This window comes from Sciurus vulgaris, assembly GCF_902686455.1.
Source record: "Sciurus vulgaris genome assembly, chromosome: 13".
In the NCBI taxonomy this organism is placed as follows: domain Eukaryota; kingdom Metazoa; phylum Chordata; class Mammalia; order Rodentia; family Sciuridae; genus Sciurus; species Sciurus vulgaris.
The window spans coordinates 47,315,994-47,330,184 of NC_136474.1; the positions used below are offsets into that span (position 1 = coordinate 47,315,994).

The window sequence follows — 14,191 nt, forward strand, 5'->3', positions numbered from 1 at the left end:
GGTTCTTCATGAACAAGACCCACATGCAAGAGGCGGCCCAAGCTCAGGAAGGAAACAGAACAATTTATGTATATGTAAATATTCTAACATCTGAAAATATCTGAAATACTTCTGGTCTTGAGTATTTCAGATAAGGAGTATTCAACCTATATGCATTCCTAAAGCCCTGTTGGTACATAGTGGCATTGTTTGATATTGGCACTGAGTATAGCTGCTACCTGATGCTCACCTGAGTAAATACCATGAGGTGTACCGGCAGAATTCTGTGGGGCCTTCTGCTGTCCCTGGTGCTCTGTCACAATTGTCAGGTCTCCCCAGTTCAGATCAGCCCTCGGGGGTTCTTAGCTGGGACTTACAGAAGTCAACAAAAGGATTTGTTGAGAACGACTGATCCCACGCCCTGGAATGCAAACCATGCACCGTTTATGGTGCATAATTATATACAATAAACTATAAAGGACATACAGTGGGTTTTGATATCAGGTTCCAGTTCCTCCCCACTAAAGAACTTTCAAAACCCCTTCATCAGTGTGGCTAAGGAAGTAGTTCAGCACCTCCTATCTGAATCAGTTTCCATTTGTCCACACTGCTTTTCCCCCACCCATCTCACTGGAGATATCTCCTTGTCACACAGGGTCAGAAGCCTAAAGAGAGAAGCCACATTATGCCCCTAATATCAAGAATCCACCTATCACTATGGAAGAGGGAAAATGTATGACCATCAAAAACATGATTGAATATGGTGAGCTTCTGTTTGATGGGTAGTGTAGACTAGCAATGACCTTAGGACGCAGGAGAGTGTGGATCTTATTCTTCAGTCACATGAAAATTTCTTGTTTTTCATCAAGAAGGAAACTTTAACAGAGGAAAGTTGTGAGTGCTCTCATGAAAGATTTCAACATGTGCTCCTTCCACCTCCGCCATTTTAGTTTTGTCCTGATTATAGGGAACTGTAGTCTAGCTCCTCACTCACTTGAGTATACCATCTCTTTGAAGAATTAACTGTCTTTTAATACAGAGAGGTAATCTCTGATGGGGCAAGGTTTAACTTATTTGGCCAGAAGCATTTTTCTCCTGGAATATCAGACTAAAAAGGGATCCAGTATACATAAGGCATCATGACACTTCCTGTGTTATATCATTAAATGTCTCCTTTTCAGAAAGTTCTAGGTCCATCCTTGAGTCACCAAGTGCTCTATTTTGGATGAAATATATTCTCTGGTGTTACTAAATAATACTCTTGTCAGGTGTACCCCCAGAATGGCACAGGAAACTTTTGCCTCTACTTCTATACCTATTTCAAAGATTTAGGTGGTCTGCCTCAGGCTTTGGCTCAGTGACTTCAGGGCAGTGGTGCCTGACTTAATTGAAATGAAATAGTACAATAAAAATCAATGGAGTCAAGTTTAGTCTCTTTAGTCTATTATCTGTTTTGTGGGGTTTTTTTTTTGTTTGTTTGGTTTTTTTTTTGGTTATAATAAAGAGTCCAACTGTGTTCATGTCCCTAATGGTATTTTTTATTATTTTTTAAAAATTTTTACAGACTGCATTTTGACTCATTGTACATTATATTTTGTGTTTCTTGCAAGCAGTCTGAGGAAGGAGAGTTGAGATTGAAGAAGACCTCAGAAATAAATTCCTTTGTAAAAAGGAATACCTTCATCATCCCAGCCTCCACCTCCCCTGAGTGGGGGGATGTAGGACATGAGGGGTTGGGGCTGCCTTGTTTGGACCACAGTTTTGGTGCTGCGGGAAGGTACTTGGATGTGGGTAGTAATGGGAGCTCAGGTCCATTCCCTTTTTTGCCCACCAAGGACACAAATGTACAACTTTCATGTTGGAGGCCAATCTGCCATTTCAGAAATATGAATCTCCACAGCGAGGACTAGATTGATACTTACTTCTTTACCTGATGCACTTGGTTGACTTGGCCCTAGATGGCCACGTACTCTTATATAATGTTAGCTTCCCTCTTACTCTTTGGAACTTGTTCTTTATTTCTAACAAAAATAGTCCTTGTGGTCTCTATGTCTCAGTGAGCGAAGGACACATCCTCCACCTTAGGGTCTCCAGCTTCTTAGGATACAAATTACCCAACAGTAGGGACATTCTTAGTGTCTTCCATAAACCTGTTACATTTCCCTCTGTCACATCTCTCTCTTTCTCCTAGTCTGTCTAAATAATCACAAGCGTTTGCTCTTTTCCTTCAGGGGGTGGGGGAGATTAGTTTCTATGCCGTACGTACTCTGTGATCCTGCCCACTCTACCCTGGGTCCCTGCAGCAGAAGCCTTTGAAAAAAGGAGCCTCCCCTTAGGCCTGGGGCCGCCTGGAGCCATGACTACTCCAGCTCCACTTAGATAAACGTTTCTCTTACATGATTTGTGCCCAACCATGGTGTGTGTCTGGAAAATAAGCAGGAGTGGAGACGGATCTTCCACCAAGCTCAAAGCCATGACTTCTGTGCCTTGTCCTATGGATAAAATTTAATAAATATACAATCCCAACCATTTTGGTCTCTGTATACCCTAATAAATTAGTGCTTCTAATTTTATAAGCACTGTCATAACCATGGGTATAAGTGGGACTTTCCCTATGTCTCTAAGTGTATGTTCTTTTGCTTTACTAGGTGTTGTTTATTAGGTGTTGTTTCCCCTAAGTGCTGTAGGAGGTGACAGATTGTTTCAGGGCAACCAGTGGGTTGTATTTGCAGGTGGTTGGTTGTCTTGACCAGCTTTGCTGCTGTAAGCCTACCGCTTTCTGACAGGAAGGAACATTTGCATAGTAACGAGAACTATAAAATCCAGGCTTAATTTTAGTCCTCATTTAGGAATGGACCCAATGTGAATCACCGAATCCTTCTTTTTTATTTCCTCTTCAGGGCTGTGCATAATATGGAGGGAATGAAATAGTGCTATCTTTGTGTTTGCAGGGAGGATATTGCTGGCCTGTTGTCAGTTGACCCTGAGCTGTGGTTGCTTTTCCAGCAGGAGGGCTGAGAGGCCAGGCTGCCCCAGGCAGAAGGAGCTCTGGCTCCTGGGACCCTGTCTCTCGGGTCCTGTTGTGTAGTGACCCCTCAAAACATGTATATTTCCTTAGTAGGAGGTACTCTTTTTCCACAGGATATTTTTAAAATAACAAATAACGAACTCAACAGTATGTTCTAAACTACTTAGAAACTATGCAGTTTACCAGAATTTAAGTAAAAAAAAAAAAAAAATATGCTATAAACTAGAAAGAAAATATGAATGAATGGGTGATTCTGATGCTAGCTCCATATTCCACTTTCACTGGGGTAATGCAGAAAACCTTGAACTAGGCATGGATTGCACAATGATTTGAAATGCCCATCCAAGCTTCCTTTTCTTTAATCTTGCTTAACCCTTTTAAAAGCCTAATTAGGAGTTGTTTGGCCACTTGGGAAATGAAATTCATTTCCTTGAACATGAAATGCAAGAAAGTGATTTTACCCAAAGAATTTCATATCATATGAAATTGTGTATATTTTGTTCATCTCTGATCTCTATGATTCACCTGTTTCTAGAATGATGTGCCCTTGGCTCAATTTTGCCATGATGTGCTATGAGAGCCAGTCCAAGAAGGAAATGCACTTGCAGGGTGGTTGGTAAGAGTTAAGTCAAACCCACATTTGTGGATTTTGAAGTTAACAGACATGTGGAAATTGAACCTTAAACGTTGTCAGTGTTACTAGGAACCTAAAATTATCTCACCCCACAGATTGTGAATTTGAAATTTAATACATTTGTATGGAAGTTTTGAATTCAAGACCTTTAATGTGCACAGAAATTGCTAATAGGAATGCATGTAAGATCTTTGTAACCTTGAGAGGAAGGGAAAGAGCTTCAGTACAGTCCCCACCATGTCCAGGCTTGATTGTGTCAGTGATTCTGAACTTATCTAGTGATGAGTCTCTACGGACAGAGCTGTTGTTTAGTTTGTTTCAATGTGATTGGTCAGGTGCACTAGACTGAGTGGTGTGCTGGCAAATGTTTAACAACTCGCTCTCCCGAAGGCAAAAGTCCTGATTTGGAGTGGTGGCTCATTTCTGTAGTATAAATATTTCCAGGGTGACCATTTCAAACTACCAGTGTATTAGTGAACTTGAAATTGTGAGGTGATACAAACAACTGGTTCTTACTAGTCAGTGTAAGCTGGCACCAGCCACCACCCCCCTATCCCATAGATCTATGAGAAATTGTGAATTTAAATTTTGCTTTAGAAATCCTTCTTTAACATCTCTTCAGCCTGAAGAAAATCTTGTACAAAGTCATCATTCTATATGTACAAATGTATGTTTTTATCTAGCTATTTCAATTTTCTAAATTTAATTTTCTAAATTTAATTCTGTCATTTTTGAATTTGTGGCATGGAAAATTAAATCAACATTCCTTTTCCCATTTATTTTACATTCGATTGTCATTTGCTTTCTGACTTCTTGGTTGGATGGTTTATCATTTTTATTTTCCAGTATTATTCCTTTGATCTTGAAAACCATAACTGTCTGCCCCACGAAGAAGTTGTCCTTCTCTCTGTCCTTTCTCCAGTTTTGGTAACAAGTTCCCAGCCCCTTCCTAAATCAGGGCTGCACTTTCTTCACAGCCTCTGCAGGGCAGTAGTCTGTAAAGTAGCCCCCCAACCCCCACATTTCCTTCATTATTTACTTGCCAGCTCTTCCTCATTTCCAGCTGATGGACTCATTTCTCATTAAGACTCAGGACTGAGGCCCCATTCAGGGGAGAAAAGAATAATTGCTTGAAAACGCTGACAATAAAATCTGTCACTGTCTTGACTTCTTTCCTCTCCTTTCTAAATGTCCTCAACCATCATCTTCACTTGAAGAAATAAATTTAAAAACCCACATATTCCTAGAGGAAGGAGGAATGTCTTCAAGCTGATGGGTATTTTCATTTATATCGAAACCCATTTTTCCCTCATCAAAACACTAGTTTTGTTGGTTAAAAAGAAATCGAGGAGGTAGGCGAGAGAGTGAATTTAGGCTTTTCTGCCAACACCTGCTCTGAAGCATAATTTTCACATGCCCTGACACTTTTTCAGTGATAAACAACAAATACCCTGTCATTACCTGAGATTGGTGCCCATCGGTGTTCCCCATCATCATGTTAGTCCTCCAGCTGCCCCAAAATGACACTCTTTAAAGCAGCATTACTTGAGGCAAGTGTTGGGTTTCGGGCTTTTGTTTCTCGTCTTTGCCTTATCAAATTTAGTTTTGTGAGTGCTGAGAGATAAAATGTAGAAACGCCCAGCCACCTTAGAGCCCTGGGATTCATTTCAGTCTGGTAAAAGCTTGGTTTGCATTCCTTCCATTTCTTATCCTCACCCCACCCACCACCCACCTCCAGCAGAGAACAGGAAACTCTTCCTCTGAGTCTGTGGGCTGCTGGGGATCAACTCTGACTGGGGTGGGGGAAGGTGTTCTCATGGGCGTCTGCGTTTTGACTGTCAGGCCCCTGAGCTGTTTTCCTCTCTCAATAGTCTACACTTCTGCTTGCAGGACAGCGAGATCAGCAAGTCATTCCTCACCTAGAAGGCTGGCACAAAGGAGGGAGAAAAGATTGTGAAATTTCCTGCACCTGAGAGCTGGTTGGGAGATTGATTGACAGGGGTTGGGGAGCTATGGATCCCTCTTTTCCTACTACCGGAGTTCACACTCAAGTCGCATATGGATTAAATCACATGATGTTCAGAGTGCTAGTGACTACTGGTCTGTTTAGGAAAATGCAAAAGCAATACTGTAAACATTTAAATTCCTATACCTATGGGAGGTGGTGTCCTGAAGAAAGTATTGAAATGACCTGAGAAACACAGAGGTCAGTGTGGATGTGTGCAATGCACTACACACACTTGCTGAGGGATTCGGGTGCAGCTGGGCCAGGCGCAAGGTGAATTAGGAAAGGATTCCCTGAGGAGGGATCTGCAAGTTGGAAGGAAGTTACTTATAGAGAAGGAGGGTATTTCAAGAGCAGAAAGACAACTTTCAAGGCTCAGAGGCAAGGAACAGCCCTTTATCATCCCTGGTCCCTGGGATGTCCCAATTTTTATATTCATATAGATGAATAAATGGCATGTAGCAAGAAAGGAACATGGTGAAGTGGGCAGGGTTTGAGGGTCTATTTCTTCTTCTTTTTTTTTTTTTTTTTAATTGTGATGCTGGGAATTGAACCCAGGGCCTTGTGCTTACAAGGCAAGCATTCTACCAACTGAGCTATATCTCCAGCCCAGTTTGGGGACCTAGAGAACTCTGCTTGGGATTTGGGAAACCTATATCCTAAAGCTAGCACTGGCCAGTTACACTGACTGGTAAGCATCTTGGAATCTTTAAGGCATGGAGAACTATTAAAATGGTAGTTACTGTGGCTTGCTCAACCAGGGAGCCATTGTGGCATTTGTGGGGGAATTTTTGTTTGTTTGTTTTTTGCCAATGTACTCCAGGCTTGGGGGTGGGTGGGGTTAAGAGACTAGAGATAAATTAATTTTTTTATCAACATTTAATGAGCTCTCCTTTCACCTTCTTCCTGTCCCTTAACTTCTCTTACCCAATTCCTGCAAGTTTGATCCACCAGCAGTTGTCTAGGTCCATAAATGAAAGAGCCATTGGCAAATGGCTTTTGAGGTTCTTGTTTCAGTGTAGTAGAAATTTATAAGAAAATCCGATCGGAGCAACCAACTTCTTTTGATTTCCAGCTTAAACTGATGGCAGCCTCTGCATGTCCAATAGTTTGCCTTGAAATTATAAAGCTCCCCTCCTTTCCCAGCACACCCTATTCCAAAAATGCCATCGCCATTGGATGCTATTTCCCCAAGGGCCAACAAGACTTACTTAACTAGCCAAACCTGACCTCTCATGGAATAATGAGCAGTTATTAAGGGTGGAATTACCTTGCTGCTTAGTTATGTCACCACAGATAGTAAGAGAAATGGCAACCTGCAGAAACCTCAGGCCTGTAATAATGAACTGGAGACTAAATGATACTGCCCATTTATTTTATTTTTTATTTTTATCAGTATATCTTATTCGTTTTTTGTTCTAATTAGTTGTACATGACAGTAGAATGCATTTATGCATTTTGATAACTCATGCATAAGTGGAGCGCAGTCTCTCTGATTGTACATATTGTAGGATCACATGGGTCATGTAGTCATCTAGGTACATGAGGTATACTGCCCGTTTCTGAGAAAGTTTCTCTCTCAACATGGGAAAGGTGGTTTGCACAAAGTTGTTATTTTGACAGGCTACTACTTTAGGTCTAACCCATTAGCTCTCTACAGTTTAGTTAGTTAGACATCTTTCATCTAGTTGCCTTTGGTTTTTCACTTCTGGAGGTAAATAAGTTTGGAGAAGCAAGAGATCTGCGTTCAGCTCCCAGCTCTGCCACTCACTGGACCCAACCTCTTTGACCTTCTACCTTCCTAAAACGTAGAAAATAGAGTCAGAATTCCTGCTCTGCAGGGTTACTAGAGGCATTGCAGGTAGCTGGAGAGGGCACCTGGCCCACAGAGGTCTTCGGCAATGGCAGCCATCCTCAGCAGTTCCCTTTTTGTGAGTGCATCAATAGCAAACTTTCACCCACTAAACAAATGTCTCAGGGCCTCCCTCCAAATACCTGCACAGTCTAAGTGTCTGTCTTAATTATTCAGGAGATGCTGATGGCTGAGCTGGAGCTGAATTTTCATGAGTTCTTTTAATGAAAAGATTCAGTGCTTAATCACAGAAGGACATTGTATGGTAGTGCCAGATAATGAAGTTGTCAGGACTGCTGAAATATATTGTCAGGATTGTTGACAGTTCACTCTGTGCTCCTAGAATGAAGTGACCAGGAATATAGCCAAGAGGGAGGAGCCAGCTAGGAGAGACAAATGTAAGAGCTGTGCTGTTGACCTCCCCAGCCAGAGAGGACTCCTCTGCTCAGAATTGAAAGCTTTTGTGGACAACTCATATGGTAAAGGATTCTGAGTCTTTAAAACCACAAAGAGAAAATAATGGCATTCTTTTGAGACGCTGTACATTCTAGCAGATACTATGTATTCTGAGTGCGACCATTCCATCTGGTTTTTGCCTACAACTTCTTTTTTTTAGTAGAGGAGGATATAAATTACAAATTTTAAACAAAACATATTCTTAAAAAAAGCATTAAAACCAAACCAGCACTGAATGTCTTAATTCTTATATATGTGAAAAAAATTTTAATGAAAAAAAAATCATAGCGTTGGTTAGCATGCAGAATGTTACTGTAGGTTCAGGATAAATGCCGAAGACTTTGTATTCACATAAAACTTTCTTCTAAATCATTTTTCTGGTGCGAGTACACCATTATGAGCACAGAGTCACTGTGAGGCTTCACATTTGTACAGAAAGTGGTTCATTGCCAATTCTTGTCCTGCTTCCCGTTTTTGTGATTCTCCACGTCGTTTAGGAAACTTGGCATAATAAGGTGTCCAGGGCTGGGATTTGTATTTGGGAAACTAAATTACTCACTAATAAAAAAAAAAAAAAAGTTTATAGTAACTAAATCCATGCAGTAAATGGCCTTTATAATAAGGAAAAGCTAATTATTTGTGGGCCACAGTGGTTTTGAATTTAACTTTTGTTCTAGTAATATTGCGTAACATTCAAGCAACTAACCAGGACGTTAACTTTGATTGTTTTGTTACTTTGGAGGGTATTTAAATTACATATAGGAATTATTTGAATCATCAGTTTTACTGTTAGAGCCAAGTCATTCTTTTGGGTTTATGGGAATATATGCTACCAGGCAGTAGATTAATAACTATAAAAAAACCACATGAAAAGATCACTTCCAATCTCAGATCAAAACTTGTGGCCTTCTTGCATTTTGCAATCTACCAGCTTTTTGAAGCTCCTCTTTGGTAACATCTTTATGGCAACACCACTGAGCTACAGACACTTAAGATAATTAAGACAGCTGAGAAATGATCTACTATGACCCACAGTGCTAGCCTTCACCTACTGAGGAAGGGGACTGATCAGCATAGATCCATTTTCAAATGCAAGCCCATCTTCAGCAATATACATGGCAGGAAAATATGATAGTGAAGAGGACTCTTTCTTTCTTTCTTTCTTTTCTTTTCTTTTTTTTCCCCTCCTCTCTAAAAAAGATTGGAAAAACAGACTGGATTGGAGCCTGGACCACAGCACTTGGGAGGGCTCTTTATGGAGAACCACAGCAGAAAGGAATTCTCTTTGCTGGTGAATTCTTCTGGCCCTTTGCACTGTCATTCCTGGAGCGTTTCAATTATTCTCTGCAACCAGCTAACCACCCCCTCACGCCCCCCCCTCCGCCCCCCAACACCACTTCTTACTTGAAACATGTGTTATTGGAAACAGGGCAACACAGGGAACTTGGAGTTTGGACACTGGAGACCAAATTGTCCGCCGATTCTGAACTTCCGTGGAATATTCCAGGAGCTAACCAGAGTGATTCTGGCTTCACTGGGCCCCCAAAGGTTTTTTGAATAACAAAGACTTGGATTCTGGAAAATACATTCAGAGCAGAAGTCTAGAATGGAATGGAGTGGGAGATAGTTTAAGAGGGATGACCATGGACAGGCGTGCTTCCTCCAGGCCCTTTCTGCCTGTGGCTCTCTGCATCACACGTGCTGTTTGGGGCCAGGTCTTTTAAGAAGCTGGATCTCTTGGTGGTAAGGGGCAGCATCACTGCACTTCCTGAACTGGAGTCTCTTATCTGCAGCACTGTGCAGATTCATCCTCCGGCCTTTCCTCCCCCGTCACCCCCATGGGAACAAAGTCCCCAGTCTCTGGAAAGTAATGCTAAGAAAACAAACACTACAAAGACTGGTAACGGGGATATCTCTCACGAATGTTTTTGGTGACCATCTAGGTTTGAGGAGGAGGGGGTCGCCCAGCCCCAGGAACCAGCAGGGTCTCTTTGTAGTAGGCATCTGTATGTTTGGCCAGATGTCCTCCCAGGGGAGGGCAGAGAAGGAAAGATAAAACAAGAGTTCTTATTAAAAATAAGTCTCTGGGGGAGAAAAAAACAGGCCAGAGAAAGTGTGTCAAGTGGAAAGTGAGGCCAGGAGATGCCATCTGATATTGATTGATGCTGATGCAGTCAGCCGTTGAAGTGCACACTGTGAGGAAGTACCCCTGCTCTCAGGAATGTGCGCCAGTGACAGCTCTCTGGGAGTGGATCTGCACGGGTGCTGCATGCATGAGATGCCCAGTGGCCACCCAGTGCTAGCACACAGGGAAGGACAGAGTGAGGAGCGCCTGTATTGGGGTCAGGACAGGGGACTCCTGATCCTGCTTCACCTCACTGGGCCTCAAAGTTCCCGTCAGTTACACAGTGACCCTTGGCCAGATGACCTCTACACTTTTAGTCCTCAGTTTCCATTATCTACCACAATCTCCACTCTGACTAAATCTTCTGAGGGTTTTCTGGTGGAATGTAAGAAATCACCCTGGAGAGGCGTAAAGATGTCACCCACCATGGTCCTAACTCCAAAAGGAATGCTCCGCCTATCAATCATGAAAGCGTTAGCTGGTCTTCTACAAGAGGTGGGGTCATCATCATCTCTGTGTTTGTCATCCTTCTGTTTTCCTGTTGCCACCAAAATAAATTTATTCTTTCTCAAAATGGAATGTGGCACATTTGTGGATCTACCTATTCTTCCTCTGCTTCTAATTCCAGAAGTGCTTTCACTCTTACTGGGTGTAAAAGGTCTTTTGTGTGTGTGTGTCATTATAATCACCAGAATTATAGGGAGTTTAAGAGCTGGAGTGTGTATGTGTGTGTGTGTGTGTCTGTGTTTCATCCTTTAGTTAAGAGAAGGCCATTGAAAGTTTGCTCCCACACCCCTTTTTGGCAAATGTCATGAGGACAGCAGTATTTTAGAGCAGGGTGAGGCTGGATTCCAGTGGTGATGGGAGAGGAAGCTTCCACCGGAGAGTAAAATTTCTCATATTTAGATGGTGGTCGTGAAAACGGAGAGGGTCAGTGAGACGGGGACCATGGTCTAGTGCGGTGATCACGGTGTTGGAGTCTGGCACTGGTTGGAATCCTGGCTGTGACATGTGTAGGCTGTCAATTCAGCTCTCACTACTGTGTCACCTTGGTGGGCTTACTTTATGGATTAAAGATGCTGGGTAAAGAACCTGATGCTGTACCCAAACTTTTCACCACTGTGACCAAAAGACCTGACAAGAACAATTAGAGGAGGAAAAGTTTATTTTGTGGCTCACAGTTTCAGAAGTCTGTCTGTAGATGGCCAACTCCATTGCGCTGGGCCCAGGGTGAGGCAGGCCATCATGGCAGAAGAGTGTGGTAGAGGAGAGCAGATTAAAACATGGCCACCAAGAATCACAGAGAAAGGGAAAGTTGGGGGGAAACTTCTCTGCTCAATACGAACAAAATACAAACCCTAAGGGCATACCCACAGGGACTTACCCTGCCTGCCTATAGTTACCTCCCAGTTAATCCTTTCCAGTGGATTAATGTACGGATTAGGTTAAGGCTCTCAACACAATCATTTCACCTTAACTTTCTTGCATTGTCTCATGCATGAGCTTTTGGGGGACACCTCACATCTAAACCATAACAGAAGTCAGTGAACATCGAGAAACTGTAGATGATGACTATGAAAAAAATAACCCATGGGAAGTCATCATGTCTTTGCGTTCAATCACCTGAGGAATTGAGATAATAGTACTACTTAAGTTGGGTGTAAGCTGGAGATCTTTATGGCAGAGTTAGTACTGAGGTCAGTTTTGGACATCAGATATACTATTAAAGAAGTAGGTTGGAAAGGAAAGAGAGTGAAAATATGGGGAAATTATAACACAAAGAAGACTTCTGTTTAATGAATGAGCCTGATTTTATGACTTTACCTTCAAGAAATTGACTAACCAATGGTTGATCCACCATGACTATCTTCTGAACTGAACTCTAGCTCCTCAAAATGTGGTCCTCAGACCTGAGCCTTGTTAGAGAGAAGAATTTTATTTCCCAGCTCAGACCTACAGAACTGGAATCTGCATTTCAACAATATGATATGTGAAGCCATTTAAAGTTTGAGAAGCCTGTTCTAAATTGTGGTCTCCCTGGAAGAGCAGCATCAGTACCATCTGGGAATTGTTAGACATCCATGTTCTCAGGCCCCTCTCACAACACCTGAATCAGAAAGGCTGTGTTTTAATGAGTGCTGCATGTAATTCTGATGCACCCCAAAGTTTGAGTAGCATGCTCTAAGCCATGAAAAAGACAGATTTGACCCTTCCCCTTGTGTCTGTAGCCCAGAACACCAGAGGGATTGGTTGAACTCTGAGAGCTAAATTCAAGTCATTGTTCTATGCTGTTTCCATCATCATTTTGCATTAAACACAGCTGAAGAACTCTTTTCACAGAAAAGGGGCACTCTGTAAAATTACAAACCAAAGGAGAGGAACCTCAACTATGGCTTAATCCTCATGACTTACCCATCAAAAGTTATGAGCACGATTATAAGAGATCAGTCCTTTATGTGCTGTTGCTCCTGGGGGACGCTATTGTAAGACACATGTAGGGAAACAGGGCAGGAAACAAGGCGTCTCCTGATACTGTGATCCTCCACACAATGTGATTTTTGCATTACAATGTGCACAGTCTTTGTCTTCTGTGTTTCCAATCAATCAGATGGAAAGTTCCCTTTTTATGGGTTAGTTTCTGGAGTCACTTGCAGCAAGGATGCTGGTTTACCGCTTAGACACAACAGTTTTTCAGAAAGTTGAATTCTAAGCAGTAAAAGTTTACCTCCTCTCATAAAAAAAAAAGTCTGGTTTTTATTTTTATTCCATATCATTATTCAGATGACTGTGATAAAGAAGGGTCAGAATCTGCGTTTGAATACATGTAATGTACAAAAATGGTTGTATATTGGGCATTTAATTGTAAAATTATGTTTTCTGCTATAGGTTCCACTACATTACAACAAATGGGATGTTAGTAAACCAGTTTTTTTAAGGGTGGCGGGGGGCGGGCGGTGCTAACTTGCAGTGTTTGTACCCATTTCCATGGTGTAAATACTCCCTCTGGGGCTGATTTGATGCTACCATCAGTTTAACAACCAAAATTCTACAGATTTAAAATTGGCTCTCACAATTCAAGGGGAACCAGCCCTAGCACACTATTGAAACAAACACCAGGGGACAAGGCAGGTGTTTTTGGTTTGGTTGGTTATGTTTGAATTGCTATGGGGTTAATAATGTCTGAAATGAGGATTTGGGTATTTTAAACCATTTGTCACACAGAGATGTTTATTGAAATTATAATGGAATTTCACTTGAAAACTTCTGTGAAACAAAGTTATTTTAAAGTCATATTAAAATACAACTATAACAACATAACGCAATGTGTAAAGTACTTGTATTGCTATAGTGGTTTAATTTTAAAATACTTTTCTTATTAAAGCAAGCCATATATAAATGCCCTTCTTAATCACAGTATTTGAACCAAAATGCAAAATGATACTGTTTGAAAAATATATTCCTGTCTACTATTATTAAAATTTGACTTCTCTTACAGGTATTCAGGAAGGAACGCAATGTACCAAATGTAAAAATAACTGGGCACTGAAGTTTTCTATCATATTATTGTACATTTTATGTGCCTTGCTAACCATCACAGTAGCCATTTTGGGATATAAAGGTAAGCAGTCTTTCCTTTCTCCCTTCTGAATAGCAATCCCTTCATTAATTTAAGTGAAAAAGCACATCTTTGCAACTATGAAGTAGACCTTCAGTATCCACCAGGGACTGGTTCTAGGATCTGTGAGGATATCGGAGACTGTGGATGCTGAAGTCCCTTATACACAATGGCGTAGTATTTGCATATAATCCACACCCATCATTGCATGTCCTTTAAGTATTGCTAGATGACTTATAATATTCAACACGATGTAAATGCTATGCAAGTAGTTATTGCACTGAATTGTTTAGGAAATCGTAACAAGAAAGAAGTCTGTACATGTGTAGTACAAATTCAGTGTTTTTCCAAATACTTTCAGTCTGGAGTTGGTTGAATCCAAGGATACGGAACCCACAGACCCAGAGGTCCAACTGAATTATATTTAGGCAACTCAGGTGTAAAACATAAGGACCTCATGAGCTCCAATTCTGTGTCCTAAGTGTCTTGTGGCTAC

The 14,191-nt window shown here is 41.5% G+C and overlaps 1 protein-coding gene across 1 annotated transcript in view; it reads left to right on the plus strand.

Moving 5' to 3' along the window:
* The window catches only part of COLEC12 (collectin subfamily member 12), a 180,669-nt gene that overhangs the window by 133,473 nt on the left and 33,005 nt on the right, over nt 1-14,191 (plus strand). The window contains exon 3 of the mRNA XM_079108340.1: nt 13,576-13,698. Within this exon, the coding sequence (XP_078964466.1) occupies nt 13,576-13,698 (123 nt within the window). The remainder of the gene's footprint in view (nt 1-13,575; nt 13,699-14,191) is intronic.